The sequence below is a fragment of the Dipteris shenzhenensis genome, chromosome 31 (genome assembly GCF_047967505.1).
Source record: "Dipteris shenzhenensis isolate YYH24624 ecotype China chromosome 31, Dip_SZ_1.0, whole genome shotgun sequence".
In the NCBI taxonomy this organism is placed as follows: Eukaryota; Viridiplantae; Streptophyta; class Polypodiopsida; order Gleicheniales; family Dipteridaceae; genus Dipteris; species Dipteris shenzhenensis.
This window is the reverse complement of record NC_141626.1, coordinates 12,826,193-12,852,126: the sequence shown is the minus strand read 5'-3', so window position 1 is coordinate 12,852,126 and position 25,934 is coordinate 12,826,193. Positions and strand designations below refer to the sequence as shown.

The window sequence follows — 25,934 nt, the reverse complement described above, 5'->3', positions numbered from 1 at the left end:
CATATGTGTGAGTTTGATCCCTGGTTGCACAAAAAAACTACAAACTATATACAATGAACCTGCAACATTTTCATTTTTGCTTGTAAAATTTATTTTCTCGATTTGCAAAATCTCCCAAATTTTAGGCAATTTAGTTATATTTTAGGTGAAAAATCTACAAATTCTCAAGAAAGGCTTTAAAAAATTTAAATGTTTTCGTGAAGTGAACACTCCGTGGCAAATGAAAATGATAACAAGGAAAGAGAGCCTCAGGCACTAATAACCCGAAGAATTTTTGGACATTTTCCCTTGTGGAAACTATAATGTCCAACATCATGAGCTTCTCTAGGGGAGGCACCATGCAGCTAGCTAGGTGTGGCTAGCAACAAGGGACTGCTTGTCGAGTGTGGCGGCCTAGCAATCCCCTGGAGTTAGCCGCACATAGTTAGGTACACAGTGCCTCCCCTTGATCAAGCTCTTGATGTTGTTATAATGTGTCAATCTGTCTAAAACTTATGTTGAAGATTAGCTATGGCCACAATCTCTTCTTCAGCTACCATCTTCTTTCTGCGCCCTTCCTTTGTCCCTCTTGGCAGATAGTGTGGTGGCTTGGCAATCCCCTGGAGTTAGCCGCACGTAGTTAGGTACACAGTGCCTCCCCTTGATCAAGCTCCTGATGTTGTTATAATGTGGCAATCTGTCTAAAACTTATGTTGAAGATAAGCTATGGCCACAATCTCTTCTTCAGCTACCATCTTCTTTCTACGCCCTTCCTCTGTCCCTCTTGGCAGACAGTGTGGTGGCTTGGCAATCCCTTGGAGTTAGCTAGTGCCTCCCATGATCAAGCTCATGATGTTGTGATAATCTGTCAATCTGTCTAAAACTTCTTCTGAACATTAGCTATGGAGATGGTCTCTTCTTTAGCTACCATCTTCTTCCTTGGCAGGCAGTGTGGCGGCCTAGCAATCCCGAGGAGTTAGCCGCACCTAGCTAGGTACACAGTGCCTCCCTTGATCAAGCTCATAATGTTATGATAATGTGTCAATCTGTCTAAAACTTCTTCTGAACATTAGCTATGGTGATAATCTCTTCTTTGGCTATCATCTTCTTCCTGCGCTCTTCCTCTGCCCCTCTTGGCAGGCAGTGTGGCGACTTGGCAATCTGCCGGAGTTAGCCGCACCTAGCTAGGTAGAGAGTGCCTAACCTTGCCTAAAACTTCTTGTGACCATTCTTACTATGGCTAGGTAGAGAGTGCCTCCCTTGATCAACCTTTGTCTAAAACTTCTTCTGTACATTAGCTATGGCGATGATCTCTTCTTCAGCTACCATCTTCTTCCTGCGCCCTTCCTCTGCTCCTCGTCCACCTTCCTCTTCTCCTCTACCTTGCACCCGCTTCTTACTAAAGTCCGCCTTCCTCTCATATCCGTCCCCCTTCCTCACCTCTCCCCTCCTGCCTGCTCGATTGCAGAGGCTCATTACCTGCTCTGTCGCTTCCAACGAACCTGTCGTCCTGCCAAATGGAGCGACTGAGATGGATGCCGAGTACATGAGGATGTGTGTGGACTTGGCAAGAACTGCGTTGGGTTTCACGTCTCCTAACCCTATGGTTGGGTGCGTCATTGTAAAAAATGGTCACATTATAGGTCGGGGATATCATCCGAAGGCAGGGGAGCCCCATGCTGAGGTTCGTCTCGTCGTGTTTGCAACGTAGCTCAGCGATTCCTTGCGATTGTGAAAAGGCACCTTTCGTCCCTGTTTTCTGTGCGATATGTACTCCTCATATACATGTGCTTTGATTTCACATACTACTCAAAGGGTTTCTCTCAAAGTTCATGTTGATTTTCGATCGTCTCTCTCTCTCTCTCTCTCTCTCTCTCTCTCTCTCTCTCTCGACTTGGATGGTCCGCGGATCATGCTGCTATCTTTTTGGACATCTTATTTTAGGGAGGCAATTTATTAGTGATGCATGGGGGCAATGAAATATGCAATCTTCTTGGTGGAAACATGGATGATGCCACTAGATTTTTGGGAATGCATAGTCCCAGACAAGATTCCAGCTTATAGCTTGCCAAATTTGTCTTGCTGTCACCTACTTTGGGACTGTGTAGCAGATGTTCTCCCTTGGGCACGAGAAGGAAGAGGCACATTGGAACCCTCTTGCTTGAGAGCTGCAATTTTTGTTCTTCAAAGGGATTCAAATGCATCAAGGCCTTGAAGAGTGCCACCTTTGGTGATCCCTTGCTTGATTTCTTGTGACTCAAGTCCAAGTGCCTTGGTAATTTTGGACGAGAGGATGGTAGAGAGAGAGGGAGAGAGAGCAAAAGATCTATGAGCCTCGAAAACCTATATATAGTGGGCATCCACTTTCAAAACCTATTTATTTGCTTACATTAGTTATAGACCGAGAGTCTCTAGGCTTCAATTTGAAATCCCCGATGAGAGCATTGCCTTCACGGCAAGTGGCTCACTTACCCTCCTTTCCGTTCACCTTCGCTAACTAGGGGTTAGCTCCTTGGCTACCCTTGTTTTTGTGCCTTTCAGAGTTTTGAGTTACAACTGACCTTCTCTAGTTCGGAACTGATAGCATGGTTATGTGGTGTCCTTGGGATTGCTTCAATGCATCCATGTCTCATGTGAGCGTTGGTGTGGCTTTTTGCCTAATCGCTAGATGAGAGAGAGAGAGAGAGAGAGAGAGAGAGAGAGAGAGAGAGGGCTTTGTCTTATCTCTAGATGGTAAAGGGCTAAGATTGTTCAATCCCATTTACACAGGTTTTTGCATTAAGAGAGGCTGGAGCAAATGCGAATGCGGCTACAGCTTATGTTACCTTAGAGCCATGCAATCACTTTGGCCGAACACCCCCGTGTACTCGTGCACTGATCCAAGCTCGTGTAAGGCGAGTTGTAGTGGGAATGCTTGATCCAAATCCTATTGTTGCAGGGAAGGGAGTTGAGACTTTGATGAAAGCAGGCATTGAGGTGATAGTAGGAGTGGAGGAAGCCTCCTGTCAAACGCTCAATGAGGCATATATTCACCGAATGCTTGAGAAAAAGCCGTTTGCCACTCTCAGGTACATGATATTTTATCTAAGCATGGCTGTCCCTGATCTAAAAAACATCTATAATATAGTTAAACTGATGCAGAAAAGGGTGTACAACCCTAATATAATTAATTTCAAGTGTTTGTTAGGAAATCTAAGGAAATACTTATGACAAAGCATATTTTCGAAAGCTGTGCTTTCTACAAAAATGGATGATTGAAGACCAATTCCAGAAGGATTGATTTATTAGAGGCAATTTAGAGAAAAGTGCATGATCCATTCCCACACAAGAAGAGTTTGACCTAGTTGCAACTTTGCTCCAAAGTTAAAGGCATGCCAGCTTTAAAGGGTATACTTCGTGCAAGTAGCATTAAGCCCTTAACACGAAGGACTGACTTTGGATACTAAAGAGCCCCTCGTGAAAAAGAGCATAAGGGAAAGGGAGAGAGCAATGAAAGGCTGGAAGCTTTGCATATGTGGTCAAACAAAAGAAGATTGCATTCTTTGTGATTCAACATGTAAAGGCGCTTTTGTAAATAAACAAATGGTGTGGCAACTGGAACACAAGATATACATGATCAGGTTAAGTGCAAATGTTTTTTCAAAGAGAAAAGAAGGGAAACACTATCATGGATTTTGAAGGTCTACCACCCTCTTCTCCCACACTCTCAACAAGGACACACAATCCAAGGAAATTGAGATAGCCGCACAAGGATACTGACATACAATGAAAAAAAGGGAGGAAATTCACACACATGCAGTGAATCTGAGTGTTGACATGAAAAATGAGATCTACACTGACCCGCCTCGTTGGTACAAACAAATTTCTAGGACTGAGGTGCCCCTTGGGATTCAGTTTTGGCAGTAGTACCGGGCTCCTGGCAATGTAGAGTATACAAAGTGGGTGCTGAAGGCCTTCTTTGGCTGAGACTGGTGAGGTTGACGAGGTGTTGGACTTGCTCGAGTGGCAAAGGATCACGGTAGTGGGCCGCTTTGGCAAGGACTAGACCATTGACTCAGTTCCAATCTTGGTAGGGCAAGAGGGGGTGACATGGTGCCTCTGGTCATAGGAGGACCGGCTCCTCTCAGATGAGAGATTGGCCGACTCATGCCGACTCATGTCCTTGGCTTCGTGGGAAGGCGGTTCCATGTCTGAAAGAACTGGCTGGGCTACTATCCCACTGCGCACACATCCTCTCTTGGAGGCTGGTGTCGGCATCCCAGGTGCCTGCAAAGGGTCTAAGAAGGCTGACGCAGCATGTATGGGGCAGTATGGACCTATAGTGATGGATCCAGGAGCTGGAAGTGGCTTGACAGATGGTGTAATTGGTGCAGGAGGATTGCGCCTGATTTGGATGGCAAATGGTAGACGGCTGGAAAGAGGCCCGCTGGAGGGGCCTGGTCCACTGGCTGCCTGCCATGTGGACAGGCGGGGCCAGCAAAGCCATGCAATAGGCCAGGAAAAGGCAGCCAACCAGGATGACTTGCAGATCGGCTCGTTAGGGTCTTTTGGTCGGCTGATATAAAGCCAGAAAGTCAGCCAATCAGGGTCCTACTGGATGGAGGGTGCTCAGCCATATAAAAGGGGAGCCCTTGGGGCTCATTATTCATCCATTGTGGCAGCCTTCAAGGAGCAACTGGAGTAGCGGACCAGCAGAGTTTGGGCACAGCCAAGACGGAGCTGGGTACTGCAGACAGAGCTCAAGGAAGGGCTGCACCCTTGGCTGTCTTGCAGGGCAGCAAGGTACAAGGATCAAGGGATCCACTTGAGCAGCAATTGAGGAGCAGATTGGAGCAGGACACAGCCAGTCTGAAGGGGCTTCCAGAGAAAGGTGGCAAGGGCCTGCAGACAAACAGCTCACAGCAGGCTGCACACGTAGGCTGACATTCAGGGCAGTAAGGTGCAGGGATCAAGGCGCGGTGACTAAAGTCTATAGAAGCTCGATGGGGAGTGTGCAGGCTTAGGGATCTAGAAGTGCCAAGGAGGTAGTAGGACAACGTTTTGGGAAGGACAGAGGACCACGATTTGGTGGGACTTTGGACTCTTTTGTATTGTGTCATTTTTGGACGGAAATATATCTTTGTTGGTTCTATATCTCTCTTGGAGCATTGTCTATTTACTGGCTTGCACATATGTATGTTGAGTACACAAAGTAAAAAAGTTTTGGATTTCAGAGTCAAACACTTTTGTGTGAATTCATGGGTGCTCTATCAGCAGTCTTCCACGGTGGGTACCATTTGTTGTGTGATTTCTAACAGGGATCACATACCACTAGCCTGCCCAAAAGGGCTCTACTTTGAATCTCGGAATCAATAATGCCAAGTCCTCCTTATTGCGTGGGGCGGGATGACCGTCTACCAAGCGATCTTTGCTCTAGTGTTCCTTGTGCCATGAGAACCTAGGTGCCTGAGATGGCGCATACAACCTTTGTGAAAGCACTAGCGAAAGGCTTTATACCAAGCCGTAGTCCAGAGGACCTAATTGGCCACAAGGGCCGTGCTTGTGAGGGAGAGTTTGGCCGAGCTTCAGTACAAAAGCTTGTACCTCACACTCTCAAGCAGTGGGGCAATGTGCTGCTTTGTAGAGATATCAATGCCCATTTGACAACCTCAGTATCTCGTTGTACGCCCATGTGGAATCCACTAGAAGCCAAGTGCAGCTCCCCAGTCTAGGATCTCTTGAACCTCCTCATCTACTACGAGGAAGCCAACTGACATGGTCTAGTTCATCTTGGCCCTAGAGGCCACACGTTTTCTCTAGGGATTTAGCACCGTAGACCCCCTCTAGGGTCTCCATTGTGCCCTCCACAATTGCTGTGTCAGTTGCAAACTTTGAGTCAAGTAACTCCTCCCACTAACAAACTAGTGCTAGTCTTGAGTGTCTACTGCAATGAGAAAGAGGAAGGGAGTGAAGGGGCCACCTTGTCGTAGTGAGCGAGAGAGACCGAAGTCTTCCCCCCCCTCTCTTGACCACCAATAGGCTTCTAGGTGGCACTCCTTGCCTACATGGCCAAGGCCTCTGAATCCACCTATTTTTAAAACCCATCCTCTGCAAGTACTCCACCTTGTCGTAAGCCTCCTCGAAATCCAAAAGCAGTAACGTGATAGGCCGAGACTCCTCGTGGGCCCAATGAATAGCTTCCTAGAAGGTGAAGATATTGTCTACGATGTGTTCCGGAACAAAACCTATCTGTGTGTTGTGGATGATATCAACAAGATGGGGCCGCAACTTCAAGCTCAAGACCTTGGCTAAGACCTTGTAGGTGGTGTCCAACAAACTAATCAGTCTTCGTTAATATATGTCAGACCCATCCATGTCCCTTTGGAATCAAACAAATCTACTATGGACTCAAGGATTGTGGGGGAGAGCCGGAGTGTAACATGCAGTTGTTAAAGATCATGTGAATCGCAGCAAGACCTTCTTTAAACCTTTAGCAAGGTGTCTTCAATGTACACCACAGAGAGGGGAAGAGAGAAGGGTTGAGAGACAAATGTTGGCACGCCTACGTGTGCCATGTGTCATAAGCTGCACCGGGTACGGGTACCAATCCGCCAGGAGTAGCGCAAGGACCGTGACCCCTTCCCTTCGAGGTGTTACACAAGAACCTCCCTCTAATTCTGAAGGAAAACCCTCGAAAGTAATTGTGATCGTACCACCTTTGACGGTACCGACCTACTCACGAAAGCAAGGGTCTGCGCCAAGGGCGGTTTCACAAGAACCCGCTTCCCCCAAGAAAACAGACCATGTCACAACAACTAAGCCCAATGCCAATGTGCCTCTGGTGTCAAAGGTAAAACACCAACTATTTCCCTCCAAACACACGTGTCACTACGCGCAAGCCCCCCTCTTCAATTCTTCAATTAACCTGCTCGAGGGTTGAAGGCCACGACCTCCAACACCCCCCTGTGGACAAACCTCGAGGTACAACTGACCAAACCAAAGGCAACCCCCAACCAAAGCAAGGAGGGGCCAACCAAACAAGGCACATGGGACAAATCGAAGTCCACGTAGCCAACAAAGACCAGCAGCGTACACGGATAGCCTGTAGCCAAAGTCCATGGGAGGCACACATGGAACAAATCAAGAAGAGCCGCTGCTGCCATGAAACGTCAAGTCGCACTTACTTGCCACTGTAGATTGCGACAGACTCCACAACGTCCAGCGTTAGCCGCGTCGCCACGTGTTGCTTTGCACAAAAGCTGCCAGAACAGTTACGCAGGCAGTGAACCTGGCTCTGATTCCATGTTGGCATGCCTACGCGTGCCATGTGTCATAAGCTGCGTCGGGTGCAGGTCCCAATCCGCCCCATAGCCATGCCTCTCCTTGTACCCAAATGGTTGACCATATATACAAGGAGGCTTTCAGCACTTTTTCAATTAACCATGTTCGAGGGACGAAGGCCACCACCTCCACCCAATAGGGTCCTTGTACCTAGTGAGGGCCCCCTCCTACAAATGTAGGAGAATTTGCTTTAAATTGGAGAACTGAAATACAATGCTGATATCCACTCTTCAAGAGAGAAAAAGAGCGCAACTCCTACTGAGGGCCCCCTCATACAAATGTAGCAGAATTTCCTTTAAATTGGAGGACTGAAATACAATGCTGAAATACATTCTTCAAGAAAGAAAAGGAATGCAACATTGAATATGGACTCTAGACTGCCAAAACAAATGCCCTAAAACCTGAGAAGCAGCTCCAAACCCTGATTGAGGCCTAAATGCTGTTCACACCGTTGATGTAGGATACTTCTGCATGAGTGAGAGATTTACTGAGATATGAACTGAGAGATGAAAAAGAAAGAATGCTGAAACAGCCTGAATGGAGCCACCCTTGCTGCTGTGCAAAGTGGTGCTGCTGTTGTGGATCCCTGCCCCAAGGAATGGTGAAATTGCGGCAGATCTGGACTGAGAGAGCTTGCTGCAGATGGCGCGATTGGAGCTGATGCATGGCTGCAGCAGAGGCTGGTGATGCAGGGTCGGAAGTGCAGGACTGAATCGGAGGAATGGGGGGCTGAGGCCCCTTATATAGGACCTGGTTATGGCTTACTGAAGTCAGCCATTTGTCACGATCTGTGACGTATTCCTTTCTCTATACCTTAGATTCGGTTTGATGAATGGACACTTGTGGAAGGGTATGCCCTTTCGACGGGACACTTCCTATGAGGCATAACCCTTCACAAGAGACATTCTATTGAAGAGACACTACCATTGTAATGTACCCTCTCATCAAGGGTCACACCCTTCACAAGGGGTACACACCTCTTCATGCACATACACTTTGGAGTACACACCTTTTTATGTGCGACTCTTCACTCTCTATATAAGAGAGGCCCAACTGTATGGATGACACACTACAGACACTCAAGCAATACAAATATTCCTTGTTCTCTGCTATTTCAGTCTCCTTTTCTGTTCCTTAGCACATTTCTAAATATAGTAAATCTAGGATTTCTTACAGTGGTATCAGAGCAAATTTCGCTCCTACCTGTAGGAAATGCCCCACACCTTCTAGCGCCTATTTGATACATCTTTTGCAGCTAGAAGGATATCCACGCACGTTGTGCATGGAAGAGATCCAGAGAATGAGCGCAAAATTTTTTAGGGCCAACCCCACCCAAGTCATCAGTGGCCTCTCCATCTCCCTCACATCACGAGTTGATGTGAATGGACACGACAAAAATCGTGTCTTTTGATGTGCTTGGGCTGTCCCAAAACCAAGGGATGCACCTTTTCCACCATCGGACACACCTTTTGATGAAGAGTTTTTGACTCCTCACCCAAGGGACACACCCCATCGTGGAAAAAAGGACACATCTTTTCGTGTTGGGACACCCCTCTTTAAAACAGGGTTACACCCCTTCATGAAAAGGTACACCTATTCCAAGGGTCACACCCCTTAGAATAGGCACACCCTTTGGCACCAAGCACCACCCTACAAAAGGGTATCTAGAGGGCCTAAAAAGGTAAACCTAAGGCCCAACCCAAGATTACCCTTGCGTTCAAGTAACCCAGCCTTTAAGTTTTGAGAAAAGCAAGGCCTAGCAGTTATTGCAGCTTTCGCAAATCGGCCTTTGGCGTCTCGTAAGTCGTGCCCTCTTCTCGAAAGTTGCACCTGCTGCTCCGTACAGTCTATCATGCCGATTCTGCCCCTCCCTTGCCGATTTCTGCTTGCCAGCCCACGCCAAGCCCACACCAAGCTTGCCGTTTTCTGTTTCCAGGCTTTGCTCAGCCTTTGGCGGCCTTCCATAGTCACGCCAATCATGCCCTCAGCCTTCTGAATCTGTTCGCCAGCCTTTGCTCAGCCATGGATGTGTTCCATCGCCTCTGAAGAGTGACAGCCTGATGCCAATCTCTGCACATCCTGCTATATCTCTTCACCTCGCCATCTCAGCCTGCGAACAGAGGCCTTGCTGTCCAGCAAATCCCCTCAGCCAGCCCCTCTTGTACAAGAAAATCTCGCCTCTACACAACAGATCGAGACCCTGGGTGGTTCGTGGTTTTTGCTAGCAACATATTCTGCTGCCCACCACCGGACTGTTTCGTCGCTGAATCGCCTCCCTCTACAGAAAACCCTAATTTCGAAATTTGAAGCCTGACATCAGGACCTCCTTCAACTCGCAATTGATGCTGTACTTTTTCCAGCCTGAAGCCCACCGCTGGTACACGCTTTTCAGCACAGTCTGGCAGCTCTAATCTATGCCAGGTGGATTCTTTCCATTCTATTTCTAAGGATTCTCTTTCATATTGTTATTTGCTGCTCATTATCAAATTACAGCAAATGAAAGCCCCCTCCTCAGAGCATGGAAACCCCTGGTAATGCCCCAGTCCCTTCACGGACACCTCAAGCATCACCTATCACTCAATATCGTGTTCAGATTGCACAACCAGCCCACTTCGGAGCTTTTGCATCGTGGGTCTTTTGTGTCACGTGCCCTTCCAGTGACTTGGACCACATCCTATATCTTCTGCGTGAGGCACCTCAATTACATTACTTCCTCAGCGTAGTCCAGGTTGTGTTTCACGAGACACGTAGATACCCAGAACCTGATATTCCTCACGAGTTTGCTGTCCATCTTTGGAGAGACTTTTACCCCTCAGCTTCAGCATCTCCAGGGTACTCTCCACCTCCTTCAGCTCCCAAATATCCTTCTGCACAGGTTTTACCTTCCCCAAGATAGTATTTACACTCTGAAGGCACTCCTTCTCCTGGATATCCTCCACTCCTGACAGCAGCTCCTTATCCCTTCTCAGATCCGTGGACTCTGCAACCTACCTCTGTACTCTCATGAGCAGTAACACCCACTTCGGCATCACCAGTGTTACCTCAAACAAGACCTCCTTTACCAGATTTCCACGGGTGGTTCCATCCTACCTTGCCTGCTCCCTCCAACGTAAGCAACCTTAGGGAGCAGCTCGGATATTCTTCCAGGAATGGCACAAACTAGAGCACATGTTTGTGCTCTTCTCACAGGGACCTCAGATATGTCGCAACACTCGCGTGCAGCCTCTCCGGAGATAAGCGACTCAAGTCCAAAAAAGACCCCTGAAGTCAACTTACAAGGCGAAGCACTACTTCAACTTCAAATTTCTTAGCTTCAGGACAGCATCTCCGACTTGGTCCAGAAAGTCCAACAACTCCAAGATTCTCGCAGTACCACACATACAAAGGACGACGTGACGCCATTGGACGACTATGTGGACTTGTTCCCACCAGAGGTAGAAAACACTGAACTCCGTGCTCTCTACTGCTTACTCCAAGCTTTTAAAACTAAAAGACTTGACATTAAACTTCTAGAAGCCTACATTGGTCAACGAAATCGCTGAACAGTTGACCAATGGCTCGCAAAAGTGCGCATGTACTTTGATACTGATGACCTCACTGAAGGCAAAAAGATTGCCTTGGCAGCCTCCCTCCTCAAGGATACAGCTTTCCTATGGTGGCAACAACGCTTAAAGGACGGAAAAAGTGTGTTAACTTGGGAATGTTTTGAACATGTGCTCCGTAAGCGGTTCATACCTGCCAATGCGGACTTTCAAGCACGTTCAAAACTCCGACAGTTGCAGCAAACGGGTTCCTTGTCTTCCAACATCTCTCAGTTCACCACATTAGTGCTAGAGATCGATGGTTTAACTGATGATGATTGCCTTCATGCTTTCATCTCAGGCCTAAATCCCTCGTTATGCATTGATGTCCTCAAAGCAAACATCACCACCACAGCTAGCGCTATTGCTTACGCAGAGCGCATTATCGATTTTCAAAACACATGGAATCTCGACAACCAGTGGATCACCCAATCGAGCTTATTCCCGGTAGTAATCCACCGTCGAAACCTCCTTATCGGGTTTCTTTCACTCAAATTGAAGAAATCCAAAGACAGGTGACCGAACTACTCGACAAAGGTCACATTCGTCCCAGTCGCAGCCCTTTCGGATCTTCTGTACTACTTGTGGAAAAAAAGAATAAGTCAATGCGTCTCTGCATCGACTATCAAGCCGTCAACAAGCTCACTATAAAAAACAAGTATCCATTGCCTCGCATCGATGACCTTTTTGATCAACTTCTACATGCAACACAATTCTCAAAGATTGATCTTCGTTCAGGTTATCATCAAATTCGCATACGAGAAGGCGATGAGTACAAGACAGCTTTTCGAACAAAGTATGGACACTATGAATGTTTGGTCATGCCTTTTGGGTTAAACAATGCCCCGGCCACATTCATGACATTAATGAACGACGTTTTCAAGCTTTTCCTCGATAAGTTTGTCATCGTTTACCTTGATGACATCCTCATTTTCAGCAGATCCCTACATGAGCACAAACATCATCTTCACCAAGTTTTTGAAGTTCTCCGCGCAAATTCTGTGTACATCAACGTTGAGAAGAGTGAGTTCTTCAAGACCCAATTCGAATATGTGGAACATGTTATTTCAGCTAAAGGCATCTCTGTGGATCCCAAGAAGGTCGAGGTAATCCGAAACTGGCCTACTTCTAAGAATGTTCATGATGTCCGCTCTTTTCTCGGATTGGCAACTTCTACCATACAAAGGTCTATCAGTCTTCGGAGATCGTAGCTCCTATGTTGGAATTATTGAAAAGCATAGCAGTTTTTCAGTGGCTTCCCGAAACAGAGTATAGTTTCCAACAACTCAAGCAAGCACTCACTACCACACCAATTATGGCCATTGCTGATCCAAATCTTCCATTTGAGGTCATGACCGACGCTTCCGACATTGCTACAGGAGCAATCTTGATGCAAGAAGGCAGAGTTATTGCTTTTGACAGCCATAAACATTCCGATATCCAAACCCGATACCCGGTTTATGATAAGGAGTTTCTTGCCATTGTACATGCTTATCGCTTTTGGAAACATTATCTCATGGGAGCCAACTCGGTGGTCAAGACAGACCATGACTCTCTAAAGTATATCTTTACTTAGCCAGTCATGAACGCTCGACAAGCACGCTGGGTTGAGTTTCTAGCCAACTTTCACATGACCATTGAGTACATTCTAGGACTGCAATGTAGTTGCAGATGCTCTCAGTAGGTTAACTCTAGCATTAGCTATGGTAATCTCTACATTATCTGTGGATGTTCCGATTTCATTCAAAGGGAAGTATCTCAATGATAAAGACTTTGGCACAGCAGTACAAGTTCTTTCGAAAGATCAACCTTCAACTTCCGAACAGAAGATTCTCATCCTATTCTTATACGGACGACCTTCTGTATTATCAAGATCGCGTCTGTGTACCACATGACAAGGATTTCGACGTCTTTTGTTAAAAGAGCATCATAGTTCCTTATGCTGCCCATCCAGGCATCAACAAGACTTACATGCTACTCAGTGCAACATACTATTGGCCTCAGATGAAAAGCGACATCATCAAAATGGTCACATCTTGCTTATCTTGTCAACAAATGAAAGCAAGCCGACGACTTCCAGCAAGACTTCTTCAGTCTCTTCCAGTTCCAAGTGAAAGAAGTGCACAGGCTCTGGACATCGCCAAACTTTTCATACAACACATCTTCCGACACCATGGATTGCCCAAGAATATCGTTTCCGACAGAGATCCTAAGTTCACCAGTCACTTTTGGATTTCATTGTTCGAATCTTTGGGTACAACTCTACTGTTCAATTCAGCCTACCACCCAGAATCAGATGGACTGACTGAAAGAGTCAACCAAATTCTAGAAGAAATGCTTCGACATTATATTCAGTCACGCCTAGCAGCTTGGGAAGAGTATCTACCACTCCTTGAGTTGGCTTATAATAACTCTTTCCATAGTGCCATCAACATGGCTCCATTCCAAGTAGCTTATGGACACACTTTGATTGTACCAACGAATTTTGTACTTCAACATCGAGTGGCCCTAGTTGATCAACTGGTTCAAGAAATGCAAGACATTCTACTCCAAGTCAAGGATGATATGCGAAAAGCGCAAGAGCGGTATTAACGGTCTGCTAACAAACATAGACATCACCTGGAATTTGAAAGTGGTGACATGGTGCTATTATTTGTAGCCCCACATCGCTACAAGACTGTTAATTCTGTGTTTCCTAAGTTGCGACCAAGATACTATGGACCTTTCCGGACCATCAAGAAAATTTCACCTTTAGATTACAATGGAATTACCACCATCATGGGGTAAAATCCACCCGACATTTCATATTTCTTGGCTGAAGACGTACATTCCAGGCGATGAAGTAGTTCCTCTTGATGTCCCAGGTATCGAAGACGATTATGTTTTCCTTATTCCTGAGTGTATTCTGGACCATCGACAGCGAGAGACTCGACATCGACTTATCACGGAATTCCTTGTTCTTTGGCGAGATCTGGACGACTCCGACGCTACTTGGCAATCTGATGAAGACTTACAGCAGTACCCTGACATTTTACAGCAATATTTTCAGAATTTACTGTGATATTTTCTACACCAGTTCATTATCTCCACCAGGGAGTGGGAGGGGATGTCACGATCTGTGACGTATTCCTTTCTCTATACCTTACACTTATGGATGGTTTGATGAATGGACACTTGTGGAAGGGTATGCCCTTTCGACGGGACACTTCCCATGAGGCACAACCCTTCACAAGAGACATTCTATTAAAGAGACACTACCATAATGTACCCTCTCATCAAGGGTCACACCCTTCATAAGGGGTACACACCTCTTTATGCACATACACTTTGGAGTACACACCTTTTCATGTGTGACTCTTCACTCTCTATATAAGAGAGGCCCAACTGTATGGATGACACACTACAGACACTCAAGCAATACAAATATTCCTTGTTCTCTGCTATTTTAGTCTCCTTTTTTGTTCCTTAGCACATTTCTAAATATAGTAAATCTAGGATTTCTTACACCATTGGCTCGACCTGGTCAGCCGCTGCCACATGGAAGCCCCGACTGTTGTGCTTGTCTGTTGCATGTTCGTGCCTTGCCCCGACCTGTCAAACAGCTCCTGAATCTAAAATGAAAACGTTTAGACTTCACAAGCAGTTGTAGCTTGAATGAAGAGATTTTGGACTACCTTTTGATTAGCCTTCTCCTCTAGTGCTAGCCTTCGTCATGGTTGAGTTTGCCCTTTACCTCCGGAGTGCCGACAGAAACTCAGTACGACAGAAACTCAGTACGAAGACTTTGTATAAATGGATGCTCAAGTATGTTTGGGTGTGTGGATTTGTATGTGTGAGAGCATATTTTTATAATATGGTCTACACCCACTGTTGGGCGCTGATGACGTCTGTGGGGATGTCATAGTAGCTAGTCCTTGCTATGCATGATGGAGTTTATGGTTTTCAACCTTGTGAGTGACTATCATGAGATCGAAACTACACTATGTTGTGTTTTTAGAGGATGAGTTTGGGAATGTTCCTGGATTCATCTAGGTATATGCTTCTGCCGTATTAGCAGACATGCAAATTTCACCTTATGAAGTTTTTGTCCAAGTTGCGGCCTGCTGGTATTGTGATAATTCTTTCTATCTTAAATGGTGCGTTGTCCTATCAGCTAGATTTAGATTTAGATATGCTCGTTGGGGAGAGACTAAAATGAAAACATTTAGACTTCACAAGCAGTTGTAGCTTGAATGAAGAGATTTTGGACTACCTTTTGATTAGCCTTCTCCTTTAGTGCAAGCCTTCGTCACGGTTGAGTCTGCCCTTCATCTCCGGAGTGTCGACAGAAACTCAGTACGAAGACTTTGTATAAATGGATGCTCAAGTATGTGTGGGTGTGTGGATTTGTATGTGTGAGAGCATATTTTTATACTATGGTCTACACCCACTGTTGGGCGCTGATGACGTCAGTGGGGATGTCATAGTAGCTAGTCCTTGCTATGCATGATGGAGTTTATGGTTTTCAACCTTGTGAGTGACTATCATGAGATTGAAAGTACACTATGTTGTGTTTTTAGAGGATGAGTTTGGGAATGTTCCTGGATTCATCTAGGTATATGCTTCTGCCGTATTAGCAGACATGCAAATTTCACCTTGTGAAGTTTTCGCCCAAGTTGCGGCTTGCTGGTATTGTGATAATTCTTTCTATCTTAAATGGTGCATTGCCCTATCAGCTAGATTTAGATTTAGATATGCTCGTTGGGGAGAGACTAAAATGAAAACGTTTAGACTTCACAAGCAGTTGTAGCTTGAATGAAGAGATTTTGGACTACCTTTTGATTAGCCTTCTCCTTTAGTGCTAGCCTTCGTCATGGCTGAGTCTGCCCTTCACCTCCGGAGTGCCAACAGAAACTCAGTACAAAGACTTTGTATAAATGGATGCTCAAGTATGTGTGGGTGTGTGGATTTGTATGTGTGAGAGCATATTTTTATACTATGGTCTACACCCACTGTTGGGCGCTGATGTTTGCTGCTCCAGACTGCTGCGCATTCTCTGGCCCACCAACAGTAGATGTTGGCCTCCTTGCTGGACAGCCTATTGTGAGGCACAACTGATGGATAACAATGAATAGAGCCAAGGCCCTTTGCCTTTACATCGGGCTGGAGCCCCCTGAAATCTGCCTGTAGACTGGCCACATGCACCCCTACACTTCGGTGCAATGTGACACTGGCTACATCGACAAGTGTGTAATAGTTCCCTAATAGGGGATTTTGTCGTATGCTGTGGCCCCTTTGTGAGCGCTTGTCCAAGGACAGTCAGGCACAAGCTACATAAGTCAGTCTCTCAGCCTTAGGTCAGTTAGATAGATCTGTCCCTATTCACTGGTACCCACTGGAGAACAGTGGGGTAGTGTTTCTGTCTTAGGATTAGAGATAGGTCTAGGTCCAGCCTAGGATAGGAGCCCTTTTAGGCCCCCTCAGGGCTGGAACAAGTGAAGGGGAATGGTAGGGCAAAGGCTGCCTTTATAGGCTACCCTACACCCCTTTCTAGGCCACCTTTTATGGGGCCTAGGGCTGCCTTTATGAGGCCAAGGGACCAGCCAACCAGCCCCAAAACAGCCGACTGAAAAGTTGGCTATTTTGGGCAGGTTGGCTCAGCCCTTCAGCCCTATAAATAGGGGGCCTCCAGGCCCTCATTTCTCATCCAGCTCCGCAGCTTTCAGCACTCCAAACAGCTCCCCTCCAGCCTCTTGTGTGCAGCCCTGAACACCTCCGAAGTTGGCCCTGATCAGCCTGGCCTTCAGTTCAGCCTGTTCGGAAGGTGTATACGCAGCACCACAGTTGAGGATTCGGACCAGCAAACGGAGTAGGGTTAGGGTACTGTTTCAGCAGCTTTTTACAGCTTTCTTTACAGTTTGGCAGGTTTCATTCATGAGGCACTTAGACACCGCGAGAGGATACTCCGAGCACGGAGATAGGAGCAGACTTCTTCCTCGGTTGATCCCTCTCAGAGCTCTATCACGGAGTTCTTTCAGCTAGATCACATGGACCCCAACGAGACGAGGCCTCGACATGACCGTGACCCGGAGCCCGTGACCCGACAGCTCAGACAGAGGGTCGACACACAAATCACACTTGGAGACATCCCCTCCTTGTTTAGAGTTGGAGCCCGACCGACGGGGGTCACAGTAGCCCTGGTTAGACGTAGAGCTACGACCAAGACACGTGCCAGGACCGCACCTCTGAGTGGCTGACAGCACTCTATTGCCGACTTCATGCCTCCACTGCCTCATCCATCCTGATATCTTGCTGTTGCTGGGGATGATGATGATATTGATGATGATGCTGAGATTGATATATAGTCGACCACCGACATGACTATGTTGTACTTAGGACTTAGTACTGCCATTCTGCATTTTTGGCATTTTGCATTTTGCATTGGTATGGACGCTTGTTTAGTAGCTGCACTACCACAGCTCGTTGTATCAGGATTTTCACAGTCTCATAGATCCATCGGTCTTCGGAAGACTTTAATAAACTTTCTTTCTTTCTTTCTTTCTTTCTTTCCGCTCTATATTTCAGTCATCTCTCAGCTCTCTTTTAGAATCTATTACTCCTAGCTTTCACTCTCTCACTCACTCAGTAACCCTGCATCCCGGTGGACAGCACAAGCCTCTTCCTTGCCTTGCAGAAGGGCCCTACATTGTCATTGTGGACATCATCAAGGTCTCGGTATCGGTTGGCATTGCCTCTCAGGTCTTTGGGTCTGCAATACGTGTGCACAGTGTCCTCTTTAAAAGTGCGTTTTTGTGCTCTCTCGAAGAGTGTTATTTTTATTTCTCAGTTCAAGTATACAGCAAATTCTCCCCTGATTGGGAGAGGGGGCCCTCAGTGATTCTACTGCTATCGTGACAGCAACAAATGTCAATTCTGATTGGCAAGCGAGGGACAGATGTCTGAAATGGTGGCAATGAGAGTTGAGACCATGGTTGAGTAGTAGATACGAGCATAGAGCAATTAGCCAAAGCAAATAAAAAAGTGTACAAATCAGATAGAAAACAAGGTGTCTCCTGTAGTAGACAGGGCAGCCTGCAATGGCTGGAGGGCGGCAACACAAGTAGGCGATCCAGGCAGATCTGGAAGAGCCCAAAAAGCAGATCGGGACCTCCTTAAATACAACAGGAACTCCACACAGTTCTTGAAAAGATCTCCATGATCACGGTGGATGTGGTGAGGGAAGCAAGGCTTTGTAGAAAATGGTGAGTGCTGGGAGTGGAGAGGAAAGGATTGTGGAGGCTCAATAAGGGAAGATGCCAACATAATCGGAAGTGTTTTATTCATGTTGAGTATGCCTCAAGTAGGCTTGAGCATCTAGTGCTCTTACATCATACGTGAGCTCATAGATGAGCATATTGAGATCCACAAACTACTCCTTGAATCTCTCCATCATACCAACTAACACACATCATGTACCGCATTACACAAACACACATACAACCTTGCAGCCCATATAGTCATCTTTACTGCCCACATGACAACCATTTCTTCTGACCATTTTACAAGTCCCTTTTCTTGTTTAGGTGTTTTCCCCTCATATGGGAGGCTCATAGGTTGGGACATGACCGATCTATCCAAACAATTGCACATGCCAAACTTGATTGCTAAGTTCTTACCATTGCTTTTTGAAAGATTGGGGGGGAGAAGAGTGGAGTGCATTACAGATGACCAATTGTACACTGTGCTGTATTACAAAGAAATTGAAATCTATACGTGTTCACCCATTATGGTTAAGGTTAGAGTTTGTCACATGAACCCTATCTCAATGGTGGAATTGACACCAATGTCAACATCCTGTCTTGAAATGCACTGGATAAGTCGAGGTGCATGTACAAGATCTTTTTCAAAAGAAAGACTGAAGATGAGCTTTATATAAATGGATGGTTGTGTGAGTCCATATTTTATACTATGGCCTACACTTACTATTGAGCATTGATGACGTTGGTGGGGATGCCATAGTAGCTAGTCCATGCTATGCGTGATGAGTTTATGGTTTTCAACCTTGTGAGTGACTGCCATGATATTGAAACTGCACATCGTGTTGCGTTTCTAGAGGAGATGTTTGGGCATGCTCTTGATATTTGCGGACATGCAAATTTCATCTTGTGAAGTTTTTGTCCATGTTGCATCTTGCTAATATTGCGATAAGTTCTTTCTATCTTAAATGGTGTATTGCCCTATTAGCTAGATTGTCTAAGTTTTTTTTGCTTAGAAATGCTCGTCAAGGAGAGACTAAAGTGAGATCGTATAGTCTTCACAAGTAGTTGTAGCTTGAATGAAGAGAATGTGGACTAGTTTTTCAGTAACCTTCTTCTTTAATACTAGTCTTTGTCACGGATAAGTTTGCAATTTCCCTCCGGAGTGCTGACAGAAAGTCATCACAAAGACCTCTGTATAAATGGATGCTGAAGTGTGTGTGGGTATGTGGATATGTATGTGTGAGAGCATATGTTGATACTCTGGCCTACCCCCACTATTTTTTTTGAATAGAAAAAGGAAGCTTCTACTAGTGTTTGAAAAAAACAACTCAGTTGCCAAAAGGAGGCAAGTACAAGGGAAAGAACTGGCTGTTAGAAAATAATCAACCTGTTGCTTAGAGAACCCAACAGACTGCCTAGGGAATCTCCACAACATGGGCTAACAACTAGGGTGGGGGTTTATACATCCAACGGATATCCCCGGCAGGAAGCGTGTAGAAGTGGCCAAGCCTTCCAGAATTGCTCCCGTCTTTCAACAATTGCTCTCGATCCTGGAGTACTGCGCTCCCAAATAGCACGCAAAGTAAAGATAATGTCTTGCTAGATGGCAATAAGCGTAGCAGATGGAGTGATCTGCTGAGCTCCTAGCACTTGTTTGCACCGTGTGACCCATATGTTCCAGGTAGTGATGCTGGATATTGTCTCCCAAACATTGTCCTCTGGTGTGGGCATCGGCATACACAGGAAGGTGGCGATGCATCACCAGTCTCTATTTGGAAGACTTGTTCACCATGGACTCTGTGTTAGAAATCAACCAATAGAGGGTACGCACAGCAGAAGATTGATAGAATAGCCCAGGAGCTCACACATTGTATGTGGGGAGTGAAATCGCAAAAAATAGATGTGCAGACTCATCAATAGACAATAATCCAGCAAGATATAGAAGCTACCAAAAGAATATATTTCCGTCCAAAACTATGGACACAATACAAAGAGAGATAGATCCAAAGTCCCACCAGAGGGTGGTTCTTTGATCTTACCACCACGTACTTCTACTATCTGCTGGATATCTCTAGAACTTGAGCCTGCGTGCTCCACTTTGAGCGTATGCAGACTTCTCCGTCCAGAGATCTCAGCTTCTTGCTGCCCTAGAAGACAGCCAAGTTCCAGCCCTAGTAGAGCTCAGTCTGCAGCCTCTGTTGCACTCTTCTGCCTCCTGGAAGTAGACCTGAAGATGTGTACACTACTGCCTGCACCCACAACTGCTGGTGTGCTGGATGATATTATGCCCCCCAAGGGGGCCCTTTTATAGGCCTCAAGGAGCCCCAAAAATACTGACTGGTCTGTCCCATTCTGGTAGACTCAGTCTGGCCTACAGCCGACTCCAGCTCCTTAAAAGCGCTCCTTTTGGGGCTCAAAACTAGGGGCCCTTGGCCCACAAAACTAGGGCACTGGCCCTCGCATCAAGGCAAGGGCCCAGACCTAGGTCTGCCCTATAAAAGGCCTTGTTGGCTGCCTCCAAGCAGCTCAACCAGCCTCTCTCTTGGTCGATCCATGTGCTGGTCTGTCCCACCTCTGCTGCGCTCTCTTCTGGCTCCTTGATCCGCTCACATGTGTGTGCCTCTATCCTGTACTGATCCGTACTTCTGCTGATGCCGTCCGTGAGCTCATAGCCTTTTCTCTTAGTTCCTCTGCTCCGCCTTATGCTCCTGCAGATCAGCCAGGTACCTTTGTCCTCTCTTCTCTGTTTTCTGGGCATATGCTGCCCTAGGTCTCCCTCCCTGACGCTCTCCTCATTTGTGGGTTTACAAATGGGGAGGTGACCTTTTCAACACTCCCTCTCACGGACACATCTCGACCTAATGCCAACACGTTGATGACGTTGCCGCAGCAGCTCCCATATTAAGAACATCAAGTACATACCAGACCGTTGTACTGCCTGTGTGGTTGCTCTGAAAGCAAACCATGCACCTCATCGAGGCACATACCAATAACCTGCACTATCCTGTACTGTCCCCTTCTGAACTACAGCAACCATCTGAACATGAAACCCTAGGGCACTCCACGGAATCCACCCTCATGTCAGTATCAACAGCCATGCATCTGGAAGATTCCAAGCACTCCATGCTGTCCTTCACCTTCACAAAGGTTTCCGACTCTCCGTCGGCCCACATCTCAATGTGAGACATCATCACTGTGACTTCTTGGTCGGCATATCTTACCTCAGTAACACACGAAGATGCCACATTAGCTTTGGCTTTTGTGTCACCATCTGAATCGGAGTTGGACTCCTTGTTTTTCTGATCCACTCAGATCAGCCAGGTACATTTGTCCTCTGTTCTCTCTTTTCTGGGCATATGGTGCCCTAGGTCTCCCTCCCCCACACTCCCTCATTTGGGGGCTTACAGATGGGGAGGTGACCTTTCCAACACTCTTTATGCTGGAGAGGCTGGGTTGATCGAGAAGGCATGCCCTCCCCCCATGATCCATGCGATCATCCCCCAAGTGAAGTCACGTTGTATCCGTTGTGTGTGGGCCACAATGCTAAAAGTCGCCAGCCAAATCCTTTGCTGTAGGACATTCCCATTGGCAATGGGGTGTCGTCCAGAATTCCCTCTATGCAGCATCTGCCATCTACACACATCTACTCTAGCCAAGGGCCACTAGGCAAGCCCCCATGGGTCAACAACCAAAAGAAATAGGAGATCTTCCGTGGTCTCATGCTAGTCTAGAGACAAGGCCAGAATTGAGAGACGCGCTTCCTCGAGGGTATCCAAGCAGCTGCCTCTAGCTGAAGACGATGGCCAATGCGAGTCGTGTAGGAGAAAAAGGGCACCTTCTCTACTCTACTGAATTGCCCTACTTTGGCTGGCTAGAACTACTCCTTGGGGTCCCATTGAATATCACCGAGGTTACGGCCCTCGTAGAGCCACAAATGCCCAACTAATCTCTCTCGGGATAACAGGATTGTGTGTGGATCAATATGCCATCTCTTGCCTAAGCGGGGCCCACTACCCTGATCCGTTGCCACTCTAAACCATCCAAGCATCCAGACCATCCTTGCCTGTCTCAATCTGTAACAGTCCTCCAGGCCCTACTATGTAAAACCTGCAGTGAACAGAAACAAGGGTCTCCCGAAAAAAGTGAACCTTTGTCTGTGAAAAATGCCCAGACCAACTACGAGGGGTCCAAGGGATTTCATCCCATTCCTAAGCATATTTCAGCTATGACAGTTGTAGAGCATATTTTTGAATTGGTTTGGGCCTTTTTAAACGGCTATATATATGTGTGGGGTCTCAAGTATTCTGAAGGGATTTATGGTTGTAGTAAATGAGCTTTATTGTGTGGCCAGTAGATGATGAGTTTTAGGGTGTTTGGAATGGAGTGGGCAGTTGGAAGACTGTGGCTTGCAGCCTACAGCTCCTGGGGATGGAGCTGTTATAGGGTACACTAGTGTCTGCTAGTCATATGATCGGTCATGCGAGAGACCTTAATTGCCTATGTTGGGCTTCTGTGTATGATGTCAGATCCATTGTGACCATTGCCACTTGGAGATGGTGTGAGAGGAGATGATTTTTTTTAATGTGCTGTAGCAGTCCAGGGGATGTCACACCGTCCAATCCTGTGATGCATCTTGTGAAGAGGTTCACAGAGATAATGTTTATTTCATGCTATAGTAGTCCAGTGGACATCAGGGTGAATGGGTTTAAGGTTAGGATGGGGGGAATTTGTTGCCCTCAGCTTGTATTAAAAACCCTTTTTGTGGTGAAATGAGCAGGGTACGTCTTTATTGCAGTCCTCTTTCTAGCATTTTCAAGTGTTGTCTGTCCCTTTTGGCATATGGGGCTTTTTTTTTTTTGGGGGGGGGGGTTAAGTTAGTACCTATGAATCTAGCTCGTCTCCTTGTGAGGTTCAATTGATAAAGCACAATTTTGAATGTTCAGTTCTCTTCAGCTTTGGTGCAAATGGAACTTTGTTCAACGAGAAATAGAGACATGGGTATTGTAGAGGTTTCAGAGCTGTGCCTTACGGTTGCCTTGTTTATGTTATCTGAAAGTTTTGTTTTGTTTTATATCAATGCAGCTTTTGCAAAGTTTTCCTGTCAGAGCAGCAATTTTCTGTAAGATGTTTCAAAATGTGTGATTGTTGTTTGAATAGTCTAAGCGCCATCTGTTTACTTCCTGTTTGAGTCCCTGTTTCCAATCCTGTATTATTGCAGTCCTAAGGTGAATAAATAATGCGTGATCATAACTGATTAACATAGGTGCTGAATGAAAAGCAAGTTTGATGGAGAGTACACATTTTACAGGTTTTCAATGTCACTGGATGGAGCTTTCTTGGGATCTGCTCCAGTTAACAGTACTCCGGGAAGCTATTTCTCAAAACTTTTACAGGAAAACGATGCAATAGTTGTCCCGGATGCTGCACTTTATGACAATGCTACCCTTCTTTCCTCAGAGCCCGGATCAAAGCAACCATTCCGTATTGTGCTATCGAAGACTTTTGATTTTCCTCTGGAGTCGCACATATTTGACACCTCACTCGCACCCACACTGGTGCTTGCTACTGAGCAGGCTTTGGTGGCTGATTTAGAGAATAGTAACAGCGGAAGGGGGGGTCAATCGATGGAATACTTGTTGCAGCAAAAAGGGGTCGATGTGATTGCAGTTAAGGAGCTAAATTTGGACTCTGTGCTTGATATTTGCTACCAACAAGGCTTTTGCTCGCTGCTGCTGGATTCTCGCGGTCCTGATCTGTTGAGTTCTGGAAACTCTCTGGGTATACAGGCCCTGGACGAGGGTGTGCTGCAGAAGCTCGTAGTAGCTATTTCTCCTGTCATTTGTGGATGCAACAGAACTGGTCCAGGGTTCACTGTTGGTAAAGACATGCTACGTCTGGAGAGAGTGAGTACAAAAATGTCAGGAGAGGAGGTGATAGTTGAAGGTTACATCCCACGTTGATATAGCTGTTGGCAGCATCAAAGTTGTTGCTGGTAAATGCTCTTGTTGATGGGGTGTTCTTTTTAAAACCCACCACACCTTGCTATCATTGGAGACTGGTACCTTCAATGGTGAAGGGGTCATTCTTGAAGTAGAGCTGTTAGTGTCCTTATTTAAAAGGGAGGAAGTATGCCCTCTTCATATTAATGACAAGGGTCATAATTACAGGCGTACGTGACAGTACAGGTCATGTACACTTCTCTGTTCGAGTGGCTGTAGAACTGTTTGGTGTCTATGAGGTCATGGTGAGACATTATGGTTTTCAGGGTTACTGTTGCATGCAAATTAGACTTCGAAGTGGACAGTGGACAAGAAGTGAGACTGAGAGCCCAGTGTTTGACAGTCTAGTTTTGCCAATTCTACCATGTATGTCCAAGCTTGGCCCAGAATTGAGTCATCTAAGAGAGGCCATCCTCACTTTATACAGATCTTGAGTATATGACGAGAATCAGTGTAAAGCAATACCTTTGAAAGGTCTGACATAACTTGAATGGACTGTAACCACTGGCCCCTATTCTTGTAGTGCAGGTATTACTTTCTTAAGGCGCATGTGTGATTTAAAACCGTGTGGTCTTCAAACCTTTAGGGCTGTCTTTAACTACACCACCCATGATGGATTCAAAGAAATAAATATGTTGGAGTGAGTTTCCAAATTTAGGGTGTCACTCAGATTTAGAGAAAAATATATGGGAGAATTGGCCACAGTTAAAAAGGACATCATTAAATGAATAAGCATGACCACAAAAATATGGGACACCGGATTAGAAACAGATTTCCTTCTTTATATGGTTGCCATGATTCCCATTGGGAGTGTTCATATAGTTTACTAAAAGGCATACAAAGAAAGAATTGTAATATGCACAACTATTCCGTCTCCATAATCACAAGGATGTGAAAAGCATGGCTCTTGCCTTTTCAAATGTCATTTTGTTGCAGCATAAAATCAACTTACATGCAACTCTTGGGATATGCTTCTAACATGTCCATGCCAATGTCATGTGCATGGATTGGTATCTGCTATGTACTGAAGACTAGCTCAAGTAGCTTGGGGAGGCTCAGGGCTAGGCATCCTTGATTCTCGGGTTGAGTGGCAAGGGTACGAACCAGATAGAGGTCTCCGCTATTTTTGGTGCATTGGACTCGAGCCTATAAAGCCTCGGGACCTAGAGGTTTAGTCTTAGAGAGTCGATGGGAGCAAATCTAGTTTCCTAGTGCTAGGTCTTATTTGAATCGAGTCACAGATGTGTAGCGTAGCTCGCGGATCCAAGGTCTTCATGCGACATCTGGTGGTATGGGACACTAGGTTGGTTGGGAGTTCATGTCAGTAGCTTAGCTCGTGGCTTGGAGGGGACATCTCATGGTTCGAGATCATGTCTCGTAGATGTCGTGGTTGGGTGGTGAGTAGCCTGCTCAGATCCTCACATTTTCTGTTGTGTTTGCTTGTAGGTCAGGATCCTTAGGAGCTGTAGGGTTGTGTTGGTTGGTATCAGAGCCAATTCTTGAGGTATGAATTTTTGTTGCAAGAAAGACTGGACATGATTTTCTCCAAGATTCAATCCTGCAAGAGCTCGTGGATTTGTTAGTTAGGGTTATAGCTCATTTGAATTGGGATAGAAGGGATTCGTGAAGAGAGCCCAGGAGGATTCACTGTGAAGCAAGGAGAGTTAGGAAGATTTGTTGAAGGATCAGGGAGAGACAGATTTGCACCTAGGGATTCGGAGTTGAGAGGATCTTATGGCGGGAGGATTAGCTTGAGTAGGGTTGCTAAATTGAAGCACTAGGCTATGGTGGAAATTTTGGGGGACCATAGCGGAATG

The 25,934-nt window shown here is 46.1% G+C and overlaps 1 protein-coding gene across 1 annotated transcript; it reads left to right on the top strand.

Annotated features, from left to right (window-relative positions):
• Positions 1 to 1,219: 1,219 nt before the first annotated feature.
• LOC147881048 (Cytidine/deoxycytidylate deaminase family protein) lies at positions 1,220 to 24,730 on the top strand. Its single transcript, XM_087369761.1, has 3 exons — positions 1,220 to 1,663; positions 2,749 to 3,047; positions 23,427 to 24,730. The coding sequence occupies exons 1-3, from the start codon at positions 1,280 to 1,282 to the stop codon at positions 24,076 to 24,078; spliced, it is 1,335 nt and encodes a 444-aa protein (XP_087225887.1). The 5' UTR covers positions 1,220 to 1,279; the 3' UTR covers positions 24,079 to 24,730.
• The last annotated feature ends 1,204 nt before the right edge of the window (positions 24,731 to 25,934 follow it).